The sequence below is a fragment of the Salmo trutta genome, chromosome 32 (genome assembly GCF_901001165.1).
Source record: "Salmo trutta chromosome 32, fSalTru1.1, whole genome shotgun sequence".
NCBI lineage: Eukaryota > Metazoa > Chordata > Actinopteri > Salmoniformes > Salmonidae > Salmo > Salmo trutta.
The window spans coordinates 17948883-17974336 of record NC_042988.1 but is presented as its reverse complement, the minus strand read 5'-3'; the positions used below and the strand labels follow the sequence as shown (position 1 = coordinate 17974336).

Below are 25454 nucleotides of genomic sequence, written 5' to 3'. Positions count from 1 at the left end.
ACAGATAACACCCAGGATGTATGATCTACCAGCAGCAGAACTCTCACAGATAGCACCCAGGATGTATGATTTGTCCAGTCATTGTGTCTCTGTCATCAACATGCTGGGCTTGCAGAGTTCTGAACTTACCCAGGAGAATCACATAGGTCCACTTGTTCATAAGCAGGGTATCAATGCTGTCCTCTTACTTATACCATTGGGTCAGCATATTGATGAATTCAAAATGGGAGTGGGGTGGCTGGAAAGAATGCTTGGAGAGAGAGCCCTTGCCTTTACAATAATCGTCTTTACCCACAATAATGGGCAAGACTTTGGGTTGGGTGATCTAAAGGACAACAATGATCTGATGGATCTCATAGAAATGTGTGGAAATAGGTATCTCACCTGTAAAAAGAGTATGAATGATCCAATCGAGATTTCAACATTACTTGAATAGATAGACCTCATGGTGTCTGAAAATGATCCATGCTGCTACACAGGATACATGTAATATGAAGAGATCAGGAAACGGCAACTGAAAACAGATTGGGGTGACCGATCACAAAGCGGGGAGAAAACTGCATCAGATATGTTCTCAATGCATTTCTTACAGCAGCCGTAGGAGGATTTTCCCCATCTTGACAGTTGGCTCCGTCTACACAAACTTACCCCGATCGTTGATGATACCCAAAAACTGTTTTACGGCCTATATCTCGCATATTAAGAAAGGCAGAGTGTGAATTATACCGTGACATTCGAGGGGGGGCTATTTTTTTCAGAGAGCACTCACACCATTTGATAAATGGAAAGAGACATCTGTTACAAAAAACCAAAAGGTGTAATGACATTTGGTGATTGTCATTGACCATGTTTACATGCAAATCAAATCAAGCTTTATACAGCACATTTCAGAAATGGAATGAAACGCAATGTGCTTGACAGGAAAAAACTATGAAAATAAAAGCTGCAATATTTACTACACAACAAAGATAAGGTAAAAAACTAAAGAATGACACAAACTGAACAACTACAAAGCACCCTAAGGAAAAGCAAAGCTAAAAAGATAAGTTTTAAGATCTATTTGAAATATGTCCACAGTTTCAGCCCCCCTCAGGTTCTTTGGGAGGCTCTCCATGCCTCTTGGTCCTAGACTTTGGGGTAGTTAAAAGGACAGAGTCAGAGGACCTGAGGGACCTACTGGGTACATAACTTAAAAGCATGTCTGACATGTATTGGGGTGAACAATCGTGGATTGATTTAAAAACCAAGAGAAGAATCTTAAAATTAATTCTAAAACTCACAGGCAGCCAGTGCAGAGACCTTAAAACCAGTGTAATGTGTGCTCTCCGTCTGGTCTTGGTCAGTACCCGTGCTGCAGCATTCTGTATGTTTTGCAGTTGACCAATGGCTTTCTTGGGTAGACCAGACAGGAGAGCATTACAGTAGTCAAGCCTACTTGTAATAAAAGCATGGATGAGTCTCACTGTATCAGCCTGAGAGAGAAACGTCTGCACCTTGGCAATGTTCCTCAGGTGGTAAAAAGCTATTTTGGTCACATTCCTAATGTGTGACTCAAAATGTAGTCCAGAATCGAAAATAACACCAAGATTTTTTTACCTGGTGTTTTTTTCTTTATTGCCTGTGAATTCAAATGTGTGGCTAGATTCTCTCTCTGTGCTTTGGCTCCAACAATAAGTACCTTGGTCTTTAACTGGAGGAAGTTATGAGCCAACCAAATATTTAAATCACTAATACAGTCTAATCATTTATCCATGGAGCTAAAATCCTCTGGTGACACAGAAATGTAAAGTCGTGTATCGTCTGCGTAGCAGTGAAAATCAATGCTGTGCTTTCTGATAACGCTGCCAAGGGGTAACATATATAAACTGAACAGTATCGGGCCCAAAATCTAAACTTGTGCAACACTACGTGATATGTATTTTCTCTGAGTTATGTTCACCAAGGGTCACAAAAAACTCTCGACCGGTTAAATAGGTCTAAAACCAATTTAGAACCGGAGAGGCCAACCCACCTCTCCAGTCTGTCATGGTCAACAGCGTCGAATGCAGCACTTAAATCTAAGAGTACAAGGACAGAGAGCTGTTTGGCATCTGTGTTGGCTCTATAATTATTTACTACCTTAACTAAGGCTGTCTCTGTGCTGGGCACAATAACCACATTGGATTTTTTATTTTACAGTTGACACTTAAAAAAATAATTTAGCTGTTTGAATACCAATTTATCCAGAATTTTGCTTAAGAATGGAAGGTTGGAGATTGGCCTAAAATGGCTAAAAGTTGAAGAATCTAGATAATTTTTCTTCAGAAGGGCTTTCACCATAGCAGTTTTTAGTGCACACCAATATCCCATTATTATTCTGGATACTTAAGTATTCTGTTTTTGAGTTGAGGCATATAAACATCATATCCCATTTACAATAACCCGAAAAGCTTGTATCCCGGTTATGAGAAACCTGGATAAAATGCCTGGGATATGATAATCTTAGACCCCTAATTTAGACAAGTTTCAATGACAGTTACATGCAAGAAATAGCAACTCATGTCAAAGAAAGCATGAAGAAAATTGAATCGAAGATAAGAAAATATGCATTCAAAAAGGAGTTTACTATTGATCTTTCACTTCATGTGTGTGAGCTTGCAGGAAGTAAGTTAGCAGATTCCCATAGCAAATTCAGAAGCAACAATGATGCCCTTACTTACCTGGAGCAGAAGAGGCCACACTACAACAAGATTTTCAAGGGACACTGCAAAGGTTCCTCATCTGCAGCTGTGCTTCGTGAGTGAATTTGCAACACACTGAAAGAGTCGATTGTACAGGCGGTTTATGACCAGACGGCCATTGACTTGGCTGGAGAAATGCAATTAAGTCACCCACCATTCAGTGGAAACAGGTATAACATGGAGAAACATCCTGACATCACTGGCGGAGAAGGAGAACTTTGACAAGTTCATGACCTACATTCACAACCCAAGGAAATTTATGAGAGAGAATGTAGAGAAATATATGCTCACAGAAAGGTCCAAAGTCCTTGCCTTGATTGAAGGGAACATAAAAGTTAAAGAGCAGCGTGTGAGCCATGCAGTGCATACAGCAACAAAGACGGTCAAAAACAGGAATGGAGACACCAACATGTGGCTTAGAGTATTCCAGTGCTCTAAAAGATGAGCTGAAATTTGCCGAAAAACATTTCAGTGATTTCTGTGACATAACCGACTTTGACTTCCTCGAAGAAGAGGTAAGGGAAGGTCTTGCCAACAGAATTATGAGATCAACAGAAGCCTCAGCAATGTGTCACTCCTGGGCATGAAGCAGTTCAGGGAGAGTCCAGATGAGATTCTGATCAAACATTTTTGTGATTGCTGCTGGGTACCGTGTCCCTTCTGTAAAGCCATCTGCACAAACACCATGGAGGGGCACAAACCGAAGGATCACAATGTCCCTTTTCATCACCCTAAAGGAATCAATGGATGCCACTTCAAAGACACAGTAGAATTTTGGATAGATTTTTGTACAACTTCAGTAACAAGTAATGGCCGGTTTTACCCATCCCATCAATCAGAGGATAAATATATTTTGAAAGAATACTGAAAAGCTGGCTCAGGATTTGCTGATTGGAGCAACACACCAGACCTCTCTGAACTTCCATACTGGAAGTGGTTTGTTTGTCGATTTCAAGAAGATCTGGAAAGGTATTATGATCTAAAATTCCAGGGCAAATAGTTCCATAACCTCATCCTCATATTACCCTTGTGTTTAGTGTACGTGCGATTGTGAATATTATTGCAACAAATATACCATACTATGGGAAAAAAACATAGACTGTGGTCAACCCAGATACATATTTAATATGTCCAACAGTTCACTAATACATATATTAGAACAATGATTTGATGAATGTCATTGCTCCTGTCCTAACCCATTGCTCTAACTAAATCACCCTTCATATATTGGGGTCTAGTAGATTTTGAAAGAAGTAAGCTTGAGGTCTCCTTTGATACGAATGTAGGTAATGACGTCTAGGCCTTCACGATTGGGGAACTGGATCTCCTGTCCATCAGGCATCTCCACTTCAAACATGTCGCCCGTCAGCTTCAGCACAATCTTGAGAGGGAGAAACCCCATTTGTTTACATCATTAGTGTTGTAGCACATTCACCCTTATACCCACATGGCCAATTGCAACGAACAAGCTGGACTAAGCACTGTGCAGTGCATTAGCGCTAGTTTCCTTAAAACGATACAAGCAGGAGATTACATGGACATAGGCCTTATTTGTTTCTGTTATATTGAACACCTGAAACATTATGCCCAAGATTCTAAATTTTTATAGTCAGGACCAAACCCCCCTCCCTCCATATTTTCAACCTCAATTTTCACACCTTGAATGTAGAACCCCTTTGGAGTGGATTGTGGATCTCTCTCTTCTCATCACCCCAGCAGCCGGCAATCTTTGAGTTGCACACGAGCACAGTACCATCAGTGTCATCATTGAAGCGTGGGTTAAAGTGCAGTGCCAGGTCATCTTCATCACAGCCCAGGTCGATCTGGAACCTGGATATGGGAAAAAGGAAATCACATCCTTCCAGAATCCCTAATACATGTCTGTCTAAGATTAATTGATTTCACACATACAGTACACCAAAACCAAAACAAAACCATTCTCTGGTCCGTCCTCTCCTCTTTTGAGCAATAATTTGTGAAACTGGCAGTTTATTTATTTTTTTATGCATAAATGAATCTTATGGGTCCCTCTGTGTGATATAAACACAAAAAAACAGTTAAATGCAGCTCCCGAGTGGTACAGACACTGCATCTCAGAACCTGGTTCGAATCTAGGCTGCATCACATCCGGCTGTGATTGGGAGTCCCATAGGGCGGCGCACAATTGGCCCAGTGTCGTCCGGGTTTGGCCGTCATTGTAAATAAGAATTTGTTCTTAACTGACTTGCCTAGTTAAATAAAAATGTATATATTTTTTAAATGTACCTCTCAGCCTCATCCATAATCCTCCCCTGTACTTTGAACTGGTCTCCAGCTCTCAGCTCCACATGCTTCAGCTCAAGTTCCTATGAAGAACCATATAATTAAATTGAGTGCTTTTGAACATAAGGTAAAGGGGATTTTGTATTTTAGTATGCCATGTTGGGTTATAAAATATTTAATGACTGACTTTTAATAATCATTGGAATCACAATGTACAGTGCATGCATAGATTACTTTTTCAACAATGACCATGTCAAAACATAATCAAGAGTCAAGGGCCTGACCGTTTAAATTAATTCACTCAGCAACACATATCTGAGTGCAGTAAGCATGTAGGCCACTATGGCTGAGTTTACACAGGCAGCCCAATTCTGATCTTTTTCCACAAAAGATAAGATTTGGGCTGCCTGTATAAACACAGCCTCTTCAGTAAGTAACTGTGTGGAATAAAAGTATCAGCACATGCATGAAAGTTAATGAGACTTACCATTGGCATTGCCATGTTGTCACTGGTGGTGAAAGCGGCCCTGAATCTGGTTTGAGTTGCAAGACGGACTGGGATCGGACAAGATAACCTTATTTCCTGAGATACAGAGAGTAAAATGTTAGTTGCAAGTTTGAACTATCCTTTTATGTGCGCAACCCTCCTCACACAGGTCTCTCACTGATTAGCATGATAATGAGGCATGCTTAATGATGATTCAATAAATAAATACCAATTACTCTCTCACTCACACCCTGATACTAAGTTATGAGAAGAAGCTTGGTGGCAGACTGGCAGTGAAGATAGTTGCCTACTAAACTGATGCTTTTACTCACATTGAAAAGCCTGATATTTGATCAAAGTCACTCTGATCAGTAATCAACTGTGTAGTGCTACACTGTATATTATAAACTGGGTGGTTTGAGCCCTGAATGCTGATTGGCTGACAGCCGCTAGTGGTGCTGTAATGACAGTGTTTAAAGTAAATGACTGTCCAGTGAACTCATACCCAAATAATGATATCAACTCATCTTTTACTCATATTTTGTGGCAAAAGCATACATTTCAGAAAAAAACTCACTTCAAACCCCACCTTAAAGTTGTACCTCAAACAGACCGTTTCAAAAATGCTTGATATTTCCTCATATAACGTGATGTCACGTTTTTGGCCGAGACGTCTCATTGACTCATTGGCTGAGCTGGCCATTAAGTCGTTTACTTGTCATTAATATTTTTAATGACTGGTATAGCCCACAGCATTCTGTTGTTTCAAACACAGAAAAGCGGCTTTTTAACATAATCTTTTTTTTTTAAGGAAATAACTATTTAAATAATATTGTAATTAATTATAGGTCATATTTAATAGAAATCTGGAAACACTGGACAGTTAAAGTGCATGATCTACCCTTAACAAATACAACAATGAATACATTTTATGAATCAACAGTATATTCAGATATATGTGCTGGGAAAGTGTGACTACGTCCCTAGCCTATCAACATTTTAGTCTTTGAATGGTCTTCCAAGTGCAAAACACACAAAAACGCAATTGAAAATATTTTAGAAGGGCATCAGGTAGAATAAGTAGATGAAGCCACAAGTACAATTTCATACATATCTTAAATGACAGCGTGTTCATGAATTTTAGGATATAATATTGAAATCCAGTCCAAAACAGAATGGTCCTTGCTATCTGGAATTCTTGGGACCTCCCTACCCCATTGAAGTAGAAACGTTAAATGGTTAAGGTAAGGGTTAAGGTTAGGTAAGGATTATGGTTAGGGTAGGGGTTAAGGTACGGGTGGGACGTCCCAAGGGTTCAGGATAGCGCTGTTTTGCATGTTACTGTTTAATAAATAAAAAATATCTATGGGGAAAGAGGAAAAAGAAATCAGTGACAGTTTCCGCCAAATTCCCGGAAGTTACGAGGACAAGTAAACAGAATCTTCTTTTTGACAGCTGAATAACCTGTGAAGTGGTCCGAAGAAATACATAATAATCTAAAATAAAATGTACATTTAAAGAAACATTCCCCATGGGCATGAGATAAACGTTTGTGTTAAGATAACAACGCGCGTGTCATCAACTGTGTCGGAGGTAAATGGCTGGCCAGTGGCCACCTTTCTTTTTTTATCATGCTCATTTGCAATATACATACTGCTGACAGCTGCCAACATTAGGTAGCTTAGCTAGCAACTAAGCTAACAATTATTTAGGGAGGTGGCTAGCAACGGTGCAGCGGTCCAAGGCACTGCATCGCTGTGCTAGAGGCGTCACTACAGACCCTGGTTCGATTCCAGGCAGTATCACAACCGGCCGTGATTGTGAGTCCCATAGGGTGTCGCACAATTGGCCCCGCGTCGTTATGGTTTGTCCGGGGTAGGCCGTCATTGTAAATAAGAACTTGTTCTTAACTGACTTGCCTGGTTAAATAAAAGCCTAGTTCGGCTTGAACCAGGACCGACTAGCTGTGCTTGTGGAGAAGACGATCTCGTCATATTCATCGTCTACTAAAGCCCAGGTACTGGTTCAAGCTAGGCTCAGCTATCTACCGTTGGCTTCATCATTAACTGACTAGCTAATTCCATTTTCTTTGCCAGCAAAAAGCTTTCTAGTTATATTTGTTGCCCACATATTCTGTTACACTTACTGTGGCAACCTAAACCTGTGATGGAATTGTGTGTGACATAACTAGTTAATATTTTTTTGAATGTCTTTATAGACTAAGAATAATCAATGTCATTCTTGTTTTCCTCTTAGCCAGATTATACAGGATAAACAGTCCTGGAATGTTCACAGACATGGACTATGAGTTGGAGGAGGACAAACTGTAAGTAAATATGATTTGCATCCTTTTCATGTTCTACATGTAAAAAAAGTGAAAACAGGTTTTTAGAAATGTTTGTGTGTATATATATATATACAGAAATACCTTATTTACATAAGTATTCAGACCCTTTGCCATGAGACTCAAAATTGAGCTCAGGTGCATCCTGTTTCCAGTGATCATCCTTGAGATGTTTCTACAACTTGGAGTTCACCTGTGGTAAATTCAATTTGGAAAGGCACACACTTGTCTATATAAGGTCCCACAGTTGACAGTGCATGGCTGAGCAAAAACCAAGCCATGAGGTTGAAGGAATTGTCTGTAGAGATTCGAGACAGGATTGTGTCAAGACAGAGATCTGGAGAAGGGTACCAAAAAATGTCTGCAGCATTGAAGGTCCCCAATAACAGTTGCCTCCATCATTCTTATATGGAAGAAGTTTGGAACCACCAAGACTCTTCCTAGAGCTGGCCGCCTGGCCAAACTGACCAAGAACCCGACGGTCACGCTGACAGAGCTCCAGAGTTCCTCTGTGGAGATGGGAGAACCTTCCAGAAGGACAACCATCTCTGCAGCACTCCACCAATCAGGCTTTTATGCTAGAGTGGCTTGACTGAAGCCATTCCTCCAGTAAAAGGCACATGACAGTCCGCTTGGAGTTTGCCAAAAGGCACCTAAAGGAATCTGACCATGAGAAACAAGATTCTCTAGTCTGATGAAACCAAAATTGAACTCTTTGGCCTGAATGCCAAGCATCACATCTGGGGGGAACCAGGCACTGCTCATCACCTGGCCAATACTATCCCTACGGTGAAGCATGGTGGTGGCAGCATCATGCTTTGGGGATGTTTTTCAGTAGCAGGGACTCGGAGACTAGTCAGGATCAAGGGTAAGATGAACGGAGCAAAGTACAGAGAGATCCTTGATGAAAACCTGCTCCAGAGCACTCAGGACCTCAGACTCGGGCGACGGTTTAATGACCCAAAGCACACAGCCAAGACAACGCAGGAGTGGCTTCGGGACAAGTCTCAATGCCCTTGAGTGGCCCAGCCAGAGCCCGGACTTGAACCTGATCAAACATCTCTTGAGAGACCTGAAAATAATGGGAGAAACTCCCCAAATACAGGTGTGCCAAGCTTGTAGCGTCATACTCAAGAAGACTTGAGGCTGTAATCGCTGCCAAAGGTGCTTCATCAAAGTACTGAATAAAGGTCTGAATACTTATATAAATGTAATATTTCCGGGGGGGATTTATTATGCATTTGCCAAAATTTCTAATAACCTGTTTTTGCTTTGTCATTCTGGGGGTTTTGTGTGTAGATTGAGGAAGGAAAAAAAATATTTAATACATAAGGCTGTAACGTGGAAAAAGTGAAGGGGTCTGAATACTTTCCAAATGCATTGTACATCTCATCTAATTGGCTTTGACAGCGCTTGCTTTCCAAAATCATATTGTAGATACTAGACAATGTATTTAAAAGATCTCCAATTATTCTTCAACAGGGGGATCCCTACAGTCCCTGGGACTATATCCCTGAAAAAGGATGCTCAGAACCTGATAGGGATCAGCATCGGGGGTGGGGCGCAGTACTGTCCCTGTCTCTACATTGTACAGGTATTATGTACCTCTGTACCTCAGTCCATTAGAGCGGTTGTTTGGTTCAGTAGCTATGTATCCAGAGTGTTAACTAAATCAGAAACATTAGATTATAGATGCATTGTATAAACCATTTTCTTGAACTTTCTTAAAGCAGTTTGTTTTAAGGCTCTGAGCTCTTATGGCTTGTTTTTTGTAATTTTTGGATATATTCTTTACCTGTAACTGGGATCTCTGTCAGGTCTTTGACAACACCCCTGCTGCTCTGGAGGGGACTCTGGCGGCTGGCGATGAGATCACAGGAGTGAACGGCAAACCTGTGAAGGGCAAGACAAAGGTGGAGGTGGCAAAGATGATTCAGGCTGTCCAGGTACAATAAGAGGGCTTGGAATCAGCTTTTCAATCAATTTTGGTTTGATACTGCAAAAGACTACAAACCAGTTAGTGTATTTCCTCTAGTTATTTTTTTGTTAGCCTACACAACCCAAACCATGTACCAACACTGACAAGACTAACACTTACCAGTAGATAAAAATAAAGTCCAAAGCCACAGTATTTGATTCTGTGTTTTTTAGCGGTAAGTTAGACGTTAAATAATAGGGACACCTCAGATCGCTCAGCGGAGCTAGTGAGAACAGGACGATAACCAGGAGTTTGGGCCCTCACGTCACCAGTGTGGAGTGGCAATGTTGTTTTTAAATCCATTGTGATGACACAGGAAGCTATGTGAGTTCAATGACTACCCCACCATGGTCTGTGCTCAGGATTAGAGAGATGAGGAGAGATGCTCCACTGTCTGTATAAAGGATTAGTATGTGCCATTGTTGCCCTTAAGCTTCACTGACTCTTTCATTTTTTTGCATGCTATGCCCACTGAGTTGAAATTGTCACAGTGGTATTTATTGATATTACTTGCAAACTTTGAGCAGTTTTATCAGAGGATCTGTAATTCATATGTTTCTACACTTGCAGAAGCACCTTTGTTTGGTTTAAATACTGCTATATTGTGCAGTCTTGTCCTTATTTGCAGACACACTTTGTACACATGGATTGTTTGGCAGTACCTGGTTGACTATGACCTGCCTGTAAGCGAGTCTCCAGACTAACCAGGGGAGAAAGCCAATGTTAGGTAGATCTAGCAATACTGTATTGCCTGGGGGAACTCCATAGGCTATATATTTTAGTTTGATTAATATGACCCCTGGGAGAAGTGTCGATGTGGATTTGATTCATGGTTTTTATTATACTGAGATGGTGTTTTGAGTGACTGTCTTATCTCTTCCATGCATTCCTCTTGTCTTTGCAGGGAGAAGCAATGATCCACTACAACAAGCTGCATGCTGACCCCAAACAGGGGAAGTCACTGGACATAGGTAACAGACGCAGAATACATCTCTAACATATACAGGTAATTGACAAAATAAAGGAAACACCAACATAGTGTCTTAATAGGACGTTGAGCCATCACAAGCCATTAGAACAGATTCAAATCCTCCTTGGCATAGATTCTACAAGTGTCTGGAACTCTACTGGAGGGATGCGACACCATTCTTCCACAAGAAATTCCATAATTTGGTGATTTGTTGATGGTGGTGGAAAACGCTGTCTCAGGCACCACTCCAGAATCTCCCATAAGTGTTCAATGGGGTTGAGATCGGGTGACTGGCACGGCCGTGGCATATCGTGAAACATCAGCAAATTGAGCAGTCTTCGTCACTGAAGCTCTTGTCAAACTTGCCCCAACAATCATCCCTCTTGCAAAGTCACTAAGATCTCTTCTAGCCATGGTAGCCAAAATATTGGGCAACTGGGCCTGCCCAGCATTTTTATACATGACCCTAAGCGTGACGGAATATTAATTCCACAACTGTGTGGAAGCACCTGCTTTCAATATGCAGTACAATGTATCCCTCATTTACTCAAGTGTTTCCTTTGTTGGCAGTTTCCCATATATGGGTAGAGTACTATTCTTACTCACCAGACCGGCAGATGCTACCATCATAGTATGTTTTCACATTGTGGTGTGTGTTATCTGGTGTGTTTTAGTGCTGAAGAAGGTGAAGCACCGCCTGGTGGAGAACATGAGCTCTGGTACAGCTGACGCTCTGGGGCTCAGCAGAGCCATACTCTGCAATGGTGAGACTGGGACAAAACACGCTGTCCATCCATCTGGCCATGTTATAGATTTCTATTATTTCTGACTTTATTTTCCTCATTGCATACACTTGAAGCCAATTACAGTCAATTGAAGCCAATTTAGTTGACAACACCCTTAAGATACTGGCCCTGTCCGAATAACTATACCAGCATACTACATACTTAAACTGCATACTCATTTCGGCATTTGATCTCGTAGAATTCACTTGTCTTTTCTGACTCACGAAGTTCGACAAAAGCTGATAATCAGATAAATTGACGCTCAGTTCCAAAATGAACGAATGGTGGGAGTTAACGCAATCACGCATTAGATGACTCATTTGGAGTTCTATTTAAAATATGTCACAACTTTTTTTCAGATACTGTCTAGTATGCTAGTATGGGTATTCGGCCACTGCATAAGCTCTGTGCAATCTCATGATGACTGATATCATCTGAGAGGACCGGAGAGGGGCACTCTGCTACTACTGTAAGTGTCCTCATACTAGGCCCATTTCTTTTTCAGATGGTCTGGTGAAGAGACTGGAGGAGTTGGAGAAAACAGCAGAGCTGTACAAAGGTGTTTTTTAAATGATTGTAATGTTATTATGTCTGACATTCTCCATACGTTCTCCCCTCTTCATGCACCACTGTCCTTGTTTGTCTCTACAGGCCTGATGGAGCACACGAAAAGACTGCTCAGAGCCTTCTTTGAACTCTCTCAGACACACAGAGGTGAGTTACCACACCTTGAAACTACACAAATGTTATATTAAACTACAGATCTAGACACAAGATAACCATGTACTATGATCATACTCAAGCTCCCTCACACTGAAAGTGAACAGGTTTGTATTTACAGTAATTTGTTGCATGCCATGAGACTGGATGATGTTTGATTGTTCCACTCTCTCCCTCTGCCTGGACGACCCTCAGCGTTTGGGGATGTGTTCTCTGTGATCGGGGTACGGGAGCCTCAGGCTGCAGCCAGTGAAGCCTTTGTGAAGTTTGCTGAGGCCCATCGCAACATGGAGAAGTACGGTATCCAGCTGCTAAAGACCATCAAGCCAGTGAGTAGTAGAAGAAATTAACAAACAGTCAAATCAATACACAAACCATTAATAGGATTCATATGCCAACACCCCAACAGCTTGCATTCAATCCTGCATATACCTAGATTAGATAATGTACATCCCACACATCCATATATATATTGGGAATCAATTAATCATGTTCCTCTCTCTGTCTCCTGTTTTGTAGATGCTCCATGACCTGAACACCTACCTTCATAAGGCTATACCAGACACCAAGCTCACCATCCGCAAATACCTGGATGTCAAATTTGAGTACTTGGTAAGAGCAGACCCCTTATTCAAAATGTCAACATTGATCAACTAAAAACAGGGTCTGAACTGTACCGACGCGTTTATTTCTAATGTGTTAGTCATTGGCGTAAAGGTTAATCCATTTTGTGTTCCAGTCTTACTGTCTGAAAGTGAAGGAGATGGACGATGAAGAGTACAGCTGCATTGTGAGTACCTTACTTCCTATGCCTGTAGTCCATACAGAAACACTGATATATCATTGAGTAACAAAGTGGATCTCTGTAGCGTGTTTGTAATTTCGTTTTTCTTATATACCTGTGTGTTTCCTTAGGCGATGGGAGAGCCCATGTATCGCGTCGGTACCGGGAACTACGAGTACCGGCTTGTGCTGCGGTGTCGACAGGAGGCCCGTACTCGGTTCGCCAAGATGAGAAAGGATGTGCTGGAGAAGATTGAGCTACTGGACCAGAAACATGGTTTGTTCTCTCTCTGTGTCTGTCTACCTAGGAGAATCATCCTCTCCATTAACGCTCTGTCCTGTAATAAGTGGACAGAGTATCTCTCCAAACAGTCGCTCTTTGTTTGCCCATTACTAATGGATATAAAAGCCTTCCCACTGGGCAAAAACTGGGTATATCAATGTTGTTTCCACGTGGAAAACTGATTGGATTTGCAAAATCATCAACGCAATGGAATTTTGTATTTTTTTCACCCAACTTTATAATTATTATTTTAATTGTTGAATTCAAGTTAGTTGAAACCTCAATCAAATGTAAATCAAAACTAGACATTGAACTGACATCTGTGCCCAGTGTGGGTCAATTTTATCCAATGAATGATCAGTCCCTCTCTCCCTGCTTCACGATATACTAATGTATCAGGCTGAGTGTTTCTCGGCACAGATGGCCTACTAATTGTAAACAACTCTTTCTTTGACCTCTACACTGCTAGGAAATACCAGATCTGTCTAAAGTATGGTATAAAGGTAGGGTGTGTGTTAACACCCTTTTCCCTTCCTGCTTCCCTTCAGTCCAGGACATCGTGTTCCAGCTGCAGCGTTTTGTGTCAGGCATGTCGCGCTACTACGACGAGTGCTACGCCGTGCTGAAGGATGCTGACGTTTTCCCCATCGAGGTGGACCTCTCCCGCACAATGATCAACTACGGCAGCCAGTCATGCTCCTTCACAGAAGAAGAGGAGGAGGAGGAGGGAGGAGGAAGTGAAGAACAGGATGGGGGTGCTGGCAAGCAGGCTGAGAACGGCGCTGAAAAACTGATTGATGATTTTTGAGAGTTAATATGATTGTTTTCTGAAGCAAAATTCCGCCTACGTCTACCAACTGCCACTCTGCATTTATTTAGCAATGATTAAATATGTGGAAATGGTCAGCAAAGTCATCACAAAGGAAAATTCTACTGTGAATTGCTGCTATTCAACTGTACTGGAACTAACTATTGCAACCTACTGTAACCAATACCATTTCCACAACTGACAGCCATCACTGTAACTAACTTTGTGGCGCTTGAATCGATTCAACGGGTTTTTTCTGGGTCAGTTTATTCTGCAAGTTTATTTATAGTTCTTACCAAACACGCATATCAGATTGGTGGATGATATTTCCCTAAAAAATGTTATATCGTTGCTAAATGAGTGCAGCATAGTATGTTACAGAATGATTGGGCAAAGTGTATTTTTATCTACAGGTTGTAGGAGGTGCAGATGCTTCAGTTTAGGAGTGTATATATGTTTGGGGTGCCTTCAGTCTCATTTGAATCATATGTGGACAGATGAGTCTATTCTCAACAAGTGGCCAGTCCTGTGTCTTGATGAGATGACAGCGGTTAAATGCTGTTCCCAATAAAATGATGTAGTCATTTGGGGCGAGCAAATGATTAAGAGAGATCAATAACCAGGGCTGGCCACAGACCAAAATGGGCCTCATTTTCCATTGACACAAGCCCTGATGTTACAAGTTTAACAGTCCCACTCAATATTTTGCATTCTATCTGCACTGAACCACATGACATTTTAATGGGGTAGCTGAACATAGTAGTGAGGTACAAATCACTTGTAAAGGATGAGTGTGCAAGGGCAAGGTTCAGCCCGAACAGCATTTTAAACTGTATGAAGGAACCTCGGCCAAATTAAATGTTATAATTCCACTGTGTTTTTTGTTACTTGTCTTTTTCTGTCATTGTAAAGGATTTCTCTGTCTCGCTGCTGCACCCGATGCTAGATTCTCAGCCCCACTACAGTTTAATAATCATAAAACAAGTGCAGTAGAGGGCTGTGTTTTTTCAAATTGGAATGTATTTAATCAAAGGGACCTTTGTTGTCTTATGTTTTGATTTGTCAACTACTGAACTGTATTGATTTTGTGCTGAAGCTTTAATCTGGTTACATTGCTACTCTTGCTCAGTTCCACAAACAAAGTGAACCTTGAACATTATACCAATTTGATATTTTTGTGTAAATTCTTTTTATTTTGCTCTATGCTTCATGTATTATTCAAAAACAGTATGTGTCCATTGTGAAAACCATGGGCTCATAAAGGATTTACAATAGAAAGAATATACCGGAATTTACATTGCTGGAGCTTCCAGAATGTCTTATTTTATGAAGATATTGAATGTTTTTATTTCTTATGGGTGTTTTAATCTTGTGTTGAGCTCTTCTGTCTTTGTTTATGTTACATGTGTGGCAGAAGGATACATGAATTATTCAGATTTAATTAAAGTTTCTGCAAAAAAATATTTGGTAACCATTCTGTGTGTTATTAAGATACAAAATATAACTGGATTGTTTGGATCACATGTGACATTCTTTGCACGCTTTGAGGATAACACAGTGCCCCCGACGCAGCCCGCTACCAAGGACTGTGGGCTCTCCTTCTCCGTGGCCGACGTCAGTAAAACATTTACAGTGGCTTGCGAAAGTATTCACCCTTGGCATTTATCCTATTTTGTTGCCTTACAACTTGGGATTTAAAAAAAGTGGGAGTTTGTATCATTTGATTTACACAACATGCCTACCACTTTGAAGATGCTAAATCTTTTTTCTTGTGAAACAAATAAGAAATAAGACAAAATAAAATAATTAAAAACTTGAGCATGCATAACTATTCACCCTCCCCAAAGTCAATACTTTGTAGAGCTACCTTTTGCAGCAATTACAGCTGCAAGTCTCTTGAGGTATGTCTCTATAAGCTTGGCACATCTAGCCACTGGGATTTTTGCCCATTCTTAAAGGCAAAACTGCTCCAGCTCCTTCAAGGTGGATGGGTTCCGCTGGTGTACAGCAATCTAAGTCATACCACAGATTCTCAATTGGATTGAGGTCTGGGCTTTGACTAGGCCATTCCAAGACATTTAAATGTTTCCCCTTAAACCACTCGAGTGTTGCTTTAACAGTAAGCTTAGGGTCATTGTCCTGCTGGAAGGTGAACCTCTGTCCCAGTCTCAAATCTCTGGAAGACTGAAACATGTTTCCCCTCAAGAATTCCCCTGTTTTTAGCGCCATCGATCATTCCTTCAATTCTGACCCGTTTGCCAGTCCCTGCTGATGAAAATCATCAGATGGTGTTCTCAGGGTGATGAGAGGGGTTGGATTTGCACCAGACATATCACCTCAACCTTACCTGCCACCCTAAACCCACTTCAATTTGCTTAAAGCCCCAATAGATCCACAGTTGATGCAATCGCCATCACTCTGCACACTGCCCTATCACCATCTGGACAAGAGGAATACCTATGTAAGAATGTTGTTTATTGATTATAGCTCAGCATTCAACACCATAGTACCCTCCAAGCTCATCATTAAGCTCGAGGCCCTGGGTCTGGACTTCCTGAGGGGCCGCCCCAGGTGGTGAAGGTAGTAAACATCCCCTCCGCTCTGCTGATCCTCAACACCGGGGCCCCACAATGGTGCGTGCTTAGCCCCTCCTGTACTCCCTGTTCACCCATGACTGTGTGGCCAAGCACCCCTCGAACTCAATCATCAAGTCTGCAGACGACACAACATTTGTAGGCTTGAATACCAACGATGACGAGACAGCATACAGGGAGGAGGTGAGGGCTCTGGGAGTGTGATGCCTGGAAAACAACCTCTCACTCAATGTCAACAAAACAAAGGAGATGATCGTGAACTTCAGGAAACAGCAGAGGGTGCACCCCCTATCTACATCGATGGGACCGCAGTGGTGAAGGAGGCACAACAGAGCCTCTTCAACCTCAGGAGGCTAAAGAAATTTGGCTTGTCACCTAAAACCCTCACAAACGTTTACAGATACACAATTGAAAGCATCCTGTCGGGCTGTATCACCGCCTGGTACGGAAACTGCACCGCCTGCAACAGCAAGGCTCTCCAGAGGGTGGGGCTGTGCTTTGGCAAAGTGGGTGGGGTTATATCCTGCCTGTTTGGCCCTGTCCAGGGATATTGTCGGATGGGGCCACAGTGTCTCCCAACCCCTCCTGTCTCAGCCTCCAGTGTTTATGATGCAGTAGTTTATGTGTCGGGGGGCTAGGGTCAGTCTGTTATATCTGGAGTATTTCACCTGTCTTATCCGGTGTCCTGTGTGAATTTAAGTATGCTCTCTCTAATTCTCTTCTTTCATTCTTTCTTTCTTTCTTTCTTTCTTTCTTTCATTCTTTCTTTCTTTCTTTTTCGGAGGACCTGAGCCCTAGGACCATGCCTCAGGACTACCTGGCCTGATGACTCCTTGCTGTCCCCAGTCCACCTGGCCGTGCTGCTGCTCCAGTTTCAACTGTTCTGCCTGCGGCTATGGAACCCTGACCTGTTCACCGGATGTGCTACCTGTCCCAGACCTGCTGTTTCAACTCTCTAGAGACAGCAGGAGCGGTAGAGATACTCTGAATGATCGACTATGAAAAGCCAACTGACATTTACTCCTGAGGTGCTGACCTGTTGCACCCTCGACAACCACTGTGATTATTATTATTTGACCCTGCTGGTCATCTATGAACATTTGAACATCTTGGCCATGTTCTGTTATAATCTCCACCCGGCACAGCCAGAAGAGGACTGGCTGGAGTTTTTCCTAGCCACTGTGCTTCTACACCTGCATTGCTTGCTGTTTGGGGTTTTAGACTGGGTTTCTATACAGCACTTTGAGATATCAGCTGATGTAAGAAGGGCTTTATAAATACATTTGATTTGGTGCGGTCTGCCCAACCCATCACCGGGGGCAAACTACCCGCCCTCCAGGACACCTACAGCACCTGGTGTCACAGGAAGGCTATAAAGAGCATCAAGGACATCAACCACCCGAGCCACTGCCTGTTCACCCCGCTATCATCCAGAAGGCGAGGTCAGTACAGGTGCATCAAAGCTGGGACCGAGAGACTGAAAAACAGCTGTCTCAAGGCCATCCGACTGTTAAACAGCCATCACTAGCACAATAGAGGCTGCTGCCTATAGGCATAGACTAGAAAACACTGGCCACTTTAAGGAATGGAACACTAGTCACTTTAATAATGTTTACATGTCTTGCATTACTCATATATGTACTGTATTCTATCCTTCTACGGTATCTTAGTCACTTAATAATGTTTACATATCTTGAATTACTCATCTCATATGTATATTCTGTGTTCTATACTATTCTACTGTATTTTAGTCCGTTCTGCTCTGACATTGCTCGGCCATATATGTATATAGTTTTAATTAATTCCTACTTAGATTTGTGTGTATTGGGTATATGTTGTGTAGTTTGTTAGATATTACTTGTTAGATATTACTGCACTGTTGGAGCTAGAAGCGCAAGCATTTCGCTACACCCGCAATAACATCTGCTAATCACGTGAATGTGACTAATACATTTTGATTTGATGCTGTGCTGTACGTAAACGAATAAACGACGTAAACGAATTACCCCAAATTTAAAATGACACGCCCCCGCCTGTTTGCTCGCACGCGCCCCAGTGGCCTAATGGATAAGGCACTGGCCTCCTAAGCCAGGGATTGTGGGTTCGAGTCCCATCTGGGGTGGACTGTTCTTTTGCGTCAATTTAAACTAACTTTTTTGTCAAATTAACGAATAATTGTCTTTTGTTTTATTTATATAACAACATTCCAACCTTGTTTAGCACTATCTAATCCAATTGTGGTATAATTCCACTATTTTTATCCGTTTGCGTCAGTTTCAATAGGGAACTTTTATTTTGAATGCAAATAACTGATTCCACTATTGTTTCTTATGCTAATATTGTTCAAAACACGTTTGTGATAAATTCCCCACCGGCTCCACCAATAATGAAACTATAAACTTGAACCAGACTTTCAGTTCCCCTCTGTTTTTATTTAGTGAATAGTGTGATTTATTCAGATAACATTCATATCTGTAAATCACGCATTTAAAATCTGTATTTTCTTCGAACAGAAATGAAGAGGCTGTGTCTTTTGTTTTTTTCTATGTTGCTGCGACTTTCGCCAGTACTGACAGTAAGTGGAACATTGTTGCCGAAGTTATTTTGTGAGCTGTATTTGATTACACACAGCGAAAGCGTGTATACATGTAGGCTAGACGAAATAGGCTGACATCTCAGATAGTGAAACTTACAGTGAAACGTACAGGGTTGTACTCTGGTCGAGACAATTTGTTCCATTAAATGCAGAAATGAATCCATTTAAATCAATGATAAACCCAGGAATTTACAAAGCTCACATCGTGTTTTTATAATGATTAATTTCATGTTTTTTTTAATTTAATTTTACTTTTTGTCTATCCTGCACAAATGGAGCTATCAACATAAGCATTTCGCTGCACCTGCGATAACATCTGTAAATCTGTGTACACGGCCAATACATTTTTATTTGATAATGTCAATAGAAAGAAATACTCTGTAATGTTTCTGTTGAAAGTTGACATGTGTATATTGCCTGCTTTACAGAGTTGAAAGCAGCCACAGTGCACTGGGATGCTACACATAAGACTGTCCAACTGAAAGAAGGAGTGATAGAAAAAGAGGGGGATGCATATGGATACCTCAATGACAGTCTCTCTCAAACGGGATGGAGTGTACTGGAGATCCTTGCAGGGTATGGGGAGACCCTTGAGCTTGACGAGGTCACCTACTTCCTTGCGGGATACCTAGAGGGCTTACTCACGCACCGTAAGTGGCTTGGGCATTGTTGCATGTCAATTCAATTTCTGATCGACATTGTCATGTTTAATCTTATTTTGTTTTTCATCAGGCAAATGATTAGTCACTACGCCAACATGTATCCCCAGCTGATCAAGGACCCTGAAGTTTTAGGTCAAGTGGAGCGCTTCATGGTGTGAGTGTTTTTTCTCCTCAGGGATGATGGCCAATAACCATAGTGAAAAGCCAGATCAGATCCGCATCCTGTCCTTTGAGGGTTTTGAAATGTGCTCTGCTCTATCAGGAAGCAGGACTCGTGGACCAGGGAGCAGGTGAAACTGAACAGGAGCACTGATCCTCTGTGGCACCACACCGGCTTCATAGTGGCCCAGATGGACGGACTTCGGGCGGGGGTTGCACACTGGGCCAAGAAACAAGGGAAAGAGGTGCACTGATATCTAGGAATGGATCAATAGATTCATGGATCATCATTCATTGGCACAATGTGATCTCTAACCTCTTTCTGCCTGGTGTCTCCCCCACCTTAGCCTCTGTCCCTGTTTGCTGTCCAGTTCCTGAATGCGGTGGGAGATCTGCTGGACCTGATTCCAGCCCTCGTCCCTGGCACCTCTCGGACATTTCAAATTACCCGGAATGGGCCGCTGCTCTGCCCTCATTAAGGTTAGAGGTCATTCTGCTCTTGCTGTTGAGAGATTTATTCTGGACAGATCATTAGTGATATCAAATAGTGTGGATCTGTTCTTGACTTACATCAGTCTTGTGTAGAACTCAATATGGTTTTCCCTCTATCCATTACAATCAATGTTTCTATAGTACTCAACACCAGTCTCTCTCTCCCCCTTCTAGATGCTCCCTGGGTTTGAGAACCTGCTGTTTTCCCACTCTAGCTGGTATACATACGCTTCCACCATGCACATCTACAAGCACTGGGACTTCTACCTCAGTGAGCCCCACACTGCCACGGGCAAGCTGTCCTTCAGCAACTACCCAGGTAGGTACAGCAGCTTCCCAGGTAGGTACAGCACTGTATAATGGCCGCTGTGACAGTATAAACACTACCCGTGGCTGAAGAGATACTTGAATATTTTGGAAGCGCTAGGTGTAGCCCCTCTGCATTTTCATATAAATGTGTATATTTTTGATTAATGAAAACTGTCAATGTTGTTAACATGCTTCAGAATTCAACAGTACAGAAACAGATACTGTGAGACCACCCTCTACACAGGCTTCCTGGTGTCTCTGGATGACTTCTACCTCCTGGGCAGTGGCCTGATGATGACCCAGACCACCAACAACGTCTTCAACACATCCCTCTTCTCCCAGGTCACGCCCCACAGCCTGCTGGCCTGGCAGAGGGTGCGTCTGGCCCACACCCTGTCACACACTGGGGAGCAGTGGGCCAAGACCTTCTCCAGATACAACTCTGGTGAGGGAAGGAGGAAGGTGGATGCCACACATGAAATCCTGTCCTGGTTTATCCCTCTGATAATGGTCTACAGTACAGTAGTTTCCAAAGCATTTTTTTCACACATTTCTTCACTCTCCCTCCCTCTCTAAGCACCTATAACAGCCAGTACATGATAGTGGACATGAGAAAAGTGACCCTGGGCCACAGTATAGAGGATGGGGCTCTGACAGTGGTGAGCAGATTCCTGGCCTGGTAGAGTTCTCTGACCAAACTCGGGCCCTGCGCAGGGGTGAGGAACACGGACATGGATATAGTACTGCCAATAGATGTACATCTTAAGCATAAACTTAGCAGAGATAAAATCCGGGGAGGAGATGGTAATTGAGCAAGATCTTCCTCCCCCAGGTTACTGGCCCTCCTATAACGTGCCTTTCCACCCAAAGATCTACACCCTGAGTGGCTATGGGAAGATGTGGGAGGAGTATGGGGAGGACTTCTCCTATGACCTCTGCCCCCGGGCCAAGATCTTTCGTCAGTACCAGGCTGAGGTTAAGGACCTAGACTCCCTCAAACACATCATGAGATACAACGGTGCGCCTACGTTCCTTGCCTTTACCTTGGCCATTTCTTTTTACTCTGGTTAGCTTTTAGTTATTTCCTTTAGTTCATTTCCTCCCGACATTCTCTCAGCTCTCACTTTGAGTAGCTGTTAACCGCGTTCCTTTCTCTTTCAGGCTACAGAAAGGACTCCTACTCCAAGGGTGACCCATGCAAGTCCATCTGTTGCCGTAATGACCTGAGGGAGAAATACCCCAGCCCAGGAGGATGCTATGACACCAAGGCAGAACTTTTACTAGCATTCATTCAGTTCGATCTCTAAATATTTTAAGATAATGTAATAAACATCTGTCTCTGTCTCTCTCTGTAGGTGACTGATTTCCACATGGCGCAGGAGTTCAGAGCGGAGGCGGTGAACGGTCCCACGACGCAGGGTGACCTCCCTCCCTTCTCCTGGGAGGACTTCAATAGCACGGCTCACCAGGGTCTGCCAGACCACTACGACTTCCCCTTCATCAGCATGCAGCCTGCACTGTTCATGCCCTGAGAGAGGTGCCATAGAGGAGAGGAGGGGGGGGGGGGTTTGAAGAGTTGCCTATGGGGTTAGGGTAATGGAGGAGGGAGGTTAATGCAGATATACTATCATCTTTATTTACAGTCCAATATAGTAAATCAGCCTCGGGGGGGAAATGCTGCAATAATGATCAAGCTTCAAGGAATTCTTATTTTATCTGTGTTTTGTCAATAGCCTACCTACTTTTTTCTTCATGCACTCCGTTGACCTATGTCTTGGACATTGACTAAGAGTTGCTGCTGTATCGCTGTCATTTAGACATATTTTGAAACACGCTGAATCAATGTAGAAAATGACTGAAGACTGGTTCGGTGCAAAGTACTATCTTTTTAAATTCAGGTCAATGATTCAGTACCCTTTGTATTATAATCAAATCCTGACCTTGAAACTAATTACAATCATGTTGTCATATGTTGAATTCACTATATGATAATATCAATGCAATTTTCAGGGCTCTTAATCTAATTTTTGTTGCATGGCCTGCTGCTACGGTGTGTGTTTCTATTTTTATACATGGAAGAATATCTTTGAACTTTGTACTTGTTTGATGTCTTGGAAAGCTGCACTTCAGAAATGTATTTTCTATGATCGTTGTTAATACATTTGAACAGTGCCCATAACTTTCATATCTTTATTCACTTTTATGTGCACCCTCAGCTGAACACATTTTATCCAGTTTTCTGGTTTAAGTTTGATCTCTCTCTCTCTCTCTCTCTCTGTCTCTCTCTCTCTCTCGGGACACATTGGTGATTCATCCTTTCCTACAAAAGGAAGAACTGAAACGTCTGTTGAGGGACTCCTCCCCTCCGTTGCCCTTTCTTTCCCCTCATGTCTTTCTCTCTGTCTGGTCCAAATGGTTTCACTGTATGTTATTCTCTGGCTCTCTCTCACACACACACACACAGCTCCATGAGGACAGAGTGAGGCAGCAGGTTTCTCTAGTATGGGCATTAATTACATGACCAGGCATCAACATGGCAAAGAAGACCTGTAATCCAGGCACAACTTGGGACAAACTGCTCATCACCTGTGTCAGCTTGACAAGGCCTCAGCCAAAGCCAGCCACAGGTGAGTTTCACTGCTCTGGTTTGTCTACGGGCTCTATTCAATCCGTATCGTGGAAATTCAACATTACAGCGTGATTGGAATTTAAAGACAATGTGCCCACTTTAGCAGAGACTGCATTCAATGTAAACGCTGCAGATGTTGGCGCAATAGGAAGTGACCTTTACATTTCTACAGAGATACAGATTGAATAGAGCCCTAATCTTGGTTGTCCTCACTTATTGTCTGCAAGTGCTTCTTTTAGGAAAAATATTTATTTCACTGGCTTCTCTATAGTATGGCATTGATATGGAGCTATATATCCTCCCCATTGTCTTAGCGATGGATGCAGCATAGTCACTGATAAGCAGCATTGATACAGTATTATGGGGACTTTGTCATCCTTTTCCACCAGAATCCCCACCTGTAAAATGGAGTAGCGATGTTCCTCCCCAGTACGACCCGGCAGTGAGTCCAGCTGTCTGGATATCAGTGGTAGTCGTAGTGAACGGCTCCATCCTGGCAATGTTTCTATGGTTCATCATATACAAAATGCAGACAAGGCGCAATCACACTGCAGGTAAGGAATGCCATTGAGGCTAATGGAGAATGTGTATTTTTCAGTGCTTTCATTTGAGTGAAGTGGGCTTGAAGACAAATGAAGCATGAAGCTCCTCTAGTTTCTGTTCCCCTCTGCTAGGCTCTCTGGGGACTGCCCTACTGTCTATTTTACTCTTAACACGCATCCGTTGGTTTTTGAGGACCAAAAAAGTATTCTTCACACCCAATGACCTCACACACTCATACTTACACACACACACAAATAAACACCCAAATGGCAGCAGTTTCAACTACATGCGAGTACACCACTGAATGGTAATGAGATTACTAGGTTATCTCCATTACATTCAGGGATAAATGCCCTGAATACCAGCCCTCATTTACATCCCTCCTGCTCACAGTTCGCTCTGTGTTGAGCTAGATAGAAGACATAGAACAACCATTTAACTTAACAATGTTTGGAATTGGGTGACAGGTAGAGGGCCGGCATTTAAAAAAAGTATTATTTAACCTTTATTTAACTAGGCAAGTCAGTTAAGAACACATTCTTATTTACAATGACGGCCTAGGAATAGTGGGTTAACTGCCTTGTTCAGGGGCAGAACAACATATTTTTACATTGTCAGCTCGGGGATTCGATTTTGCAACTTTTCGGTTACTAGTCCAACGCTCTAACCACTAGGCTACCTGCTGCCCCATTGTTGTATATACATTACCATTCCATTGATTGTGGTCACTTAGAAGTGTACTTGTTTTTTAAAGAAAAGCAACATTTTTTGTCCATATAAAATTGATCAGAAATATAGTGTAGACATTGTTAATATTGTAAATGACTATTGTAGCTGGAAATGGCAGATTTATTTTTATGGAATATCTACATAGGCGTACAGCAGCGCATTATCAGCAACCATCACTCCTGTGTTCAAACGGCACGTTGTGTTAGCTAATCCAAGTTTATAATTTTAAAAGGCTAACTGATCATTATAAAACCCTTTTGCAATTATTCTAGCACAGCTGGAAACTTAAAGAAGCAATAAAACTTGTCCTTCTTTTGACTAGTTGAGTATCTGGAGCATCAGCATTTGTGGGTTTTATTACAGGCTCAAAATGGCCAGAAACAAAGACCTTTCTTCTGAAACTCGTCAGTCTATTCTTGTTCTGAGAAATGCGAGAAACTGTAGATCTCTTACAACGCTGTGTACTACTCCCTTCACAGAACAGCGCAAACTGGCACTAACCAGAATAGAAAGAGGAGTGGGAGGCCCCGGTGCACAACTGAGCAAGAGGACAAGTACATTAGAGTGTCTAGTTTGAAAAACAAACGCCTCACAAGTCCTC

General features: G+C 42.2%; 2 protein-coding genes, 1 non-coding gene and 1 pseudogene across 7 annotated transcripts; 3 read left to right on the top strand and 1 right to left on the bottom strand.

Annotated features, from left to right (window-relative positions):
• Positions 1-3820: 3820 nt before the first annotated feature.
• LOC115171299 (galectin-2) lies at positions 3821-9691 on the bottom strand. Of its 3 annotated transcripts, none has more exons than XM_029727991.1 (5): positions 6047-6068; positions 5470-5565; positions 4986-5065; positions 4379-4550; positions 3821-4101 (listed from the first exon to the last, which is right to left on the bottom strand). In XM_029727991.1, exons 2-5 carry the CDS (start codon positions 5482-5484, stop codon positions 3955-3957), a joined length of 414 nt encoding a protein of 137 aa, XP_029583851.1. In that variant the 5' UTR covers positions 5485-5565; positions 6047-6068; the 3' UTR covers positions 3821-3954. The 3 variants fall into 3 exon arrangements, with proteins under 3 accessions (XP_029583851.1, XP_029583853.1, XP_029583852.1); XM_029727993.1 differs by lacking the exon at positions 6047-6068 and adding an exon at positions 5802-5892; XM_029727992.1 differs by lacking the exon at positions 6047-6068 and adding an exon at positions 9609-9691 and having other exon boundaries at positions 3826-4101.
• LOC115171298 (PRKCA-binding protein) lies at positions 6864-15601 on the top strand. Of its 3 annotated transcripts, none has more exons than XM_029727989.1 (13): positions 6864-7062; positions 7730-7795; positions 9296-9407; positions 9631-9759; positions 10696-10762; positions 11436-11525; positions 12052-12105; positions 12198-12260; positions 12462-12595; positions 12786-12878; positions 13006-13056; positions 13182-13326; positions 13881-15601. In XM_029727989.1, exons 2-13 carry the CDS (start codon positions 7755-7757, stop codon positions 14138-14140), a joined length of 1239 nt encoding a protein of 412 aa, XP_029583849.1. In that variant the 5' UTR covers positions 6864-7062; positions 7730-7754; the 3' UTR covers positions 14141-15601. The 3 variants fall into 3 exon arrangements, with proteins under 3 accessions (XP_029583849.1, XP_029583848.1, XP_029583850.1); XM_029727988.1 differs by having other exon boundaries at positions 7726-7795; XM_029727990.1 differs by lacking the exon at positions 6864-7062 and adding an exon at positions 7326-7486 and having other exon boundaries at positions 7726-7795.
• Positions 15602-18783: 3182 nt separating this feature from the next.
• trnar-ccu (transfer RNA arginine (anticodon CCU)) lies at positions 18784-18856 on the top strand. The gene has a single exon. It is a non-coding gene; the product is annotated as a tRNA-Arg (tRNA).
• A 356-nt stretch (positions 18857-19212) lies between these two features.
• Positions 19213-22497, top strand: LOC115170677 (phospholipase B-like 1; annotated as a pseudogene).
• Positions 22498-25454: the final 2957 nt, after the last annotated feature.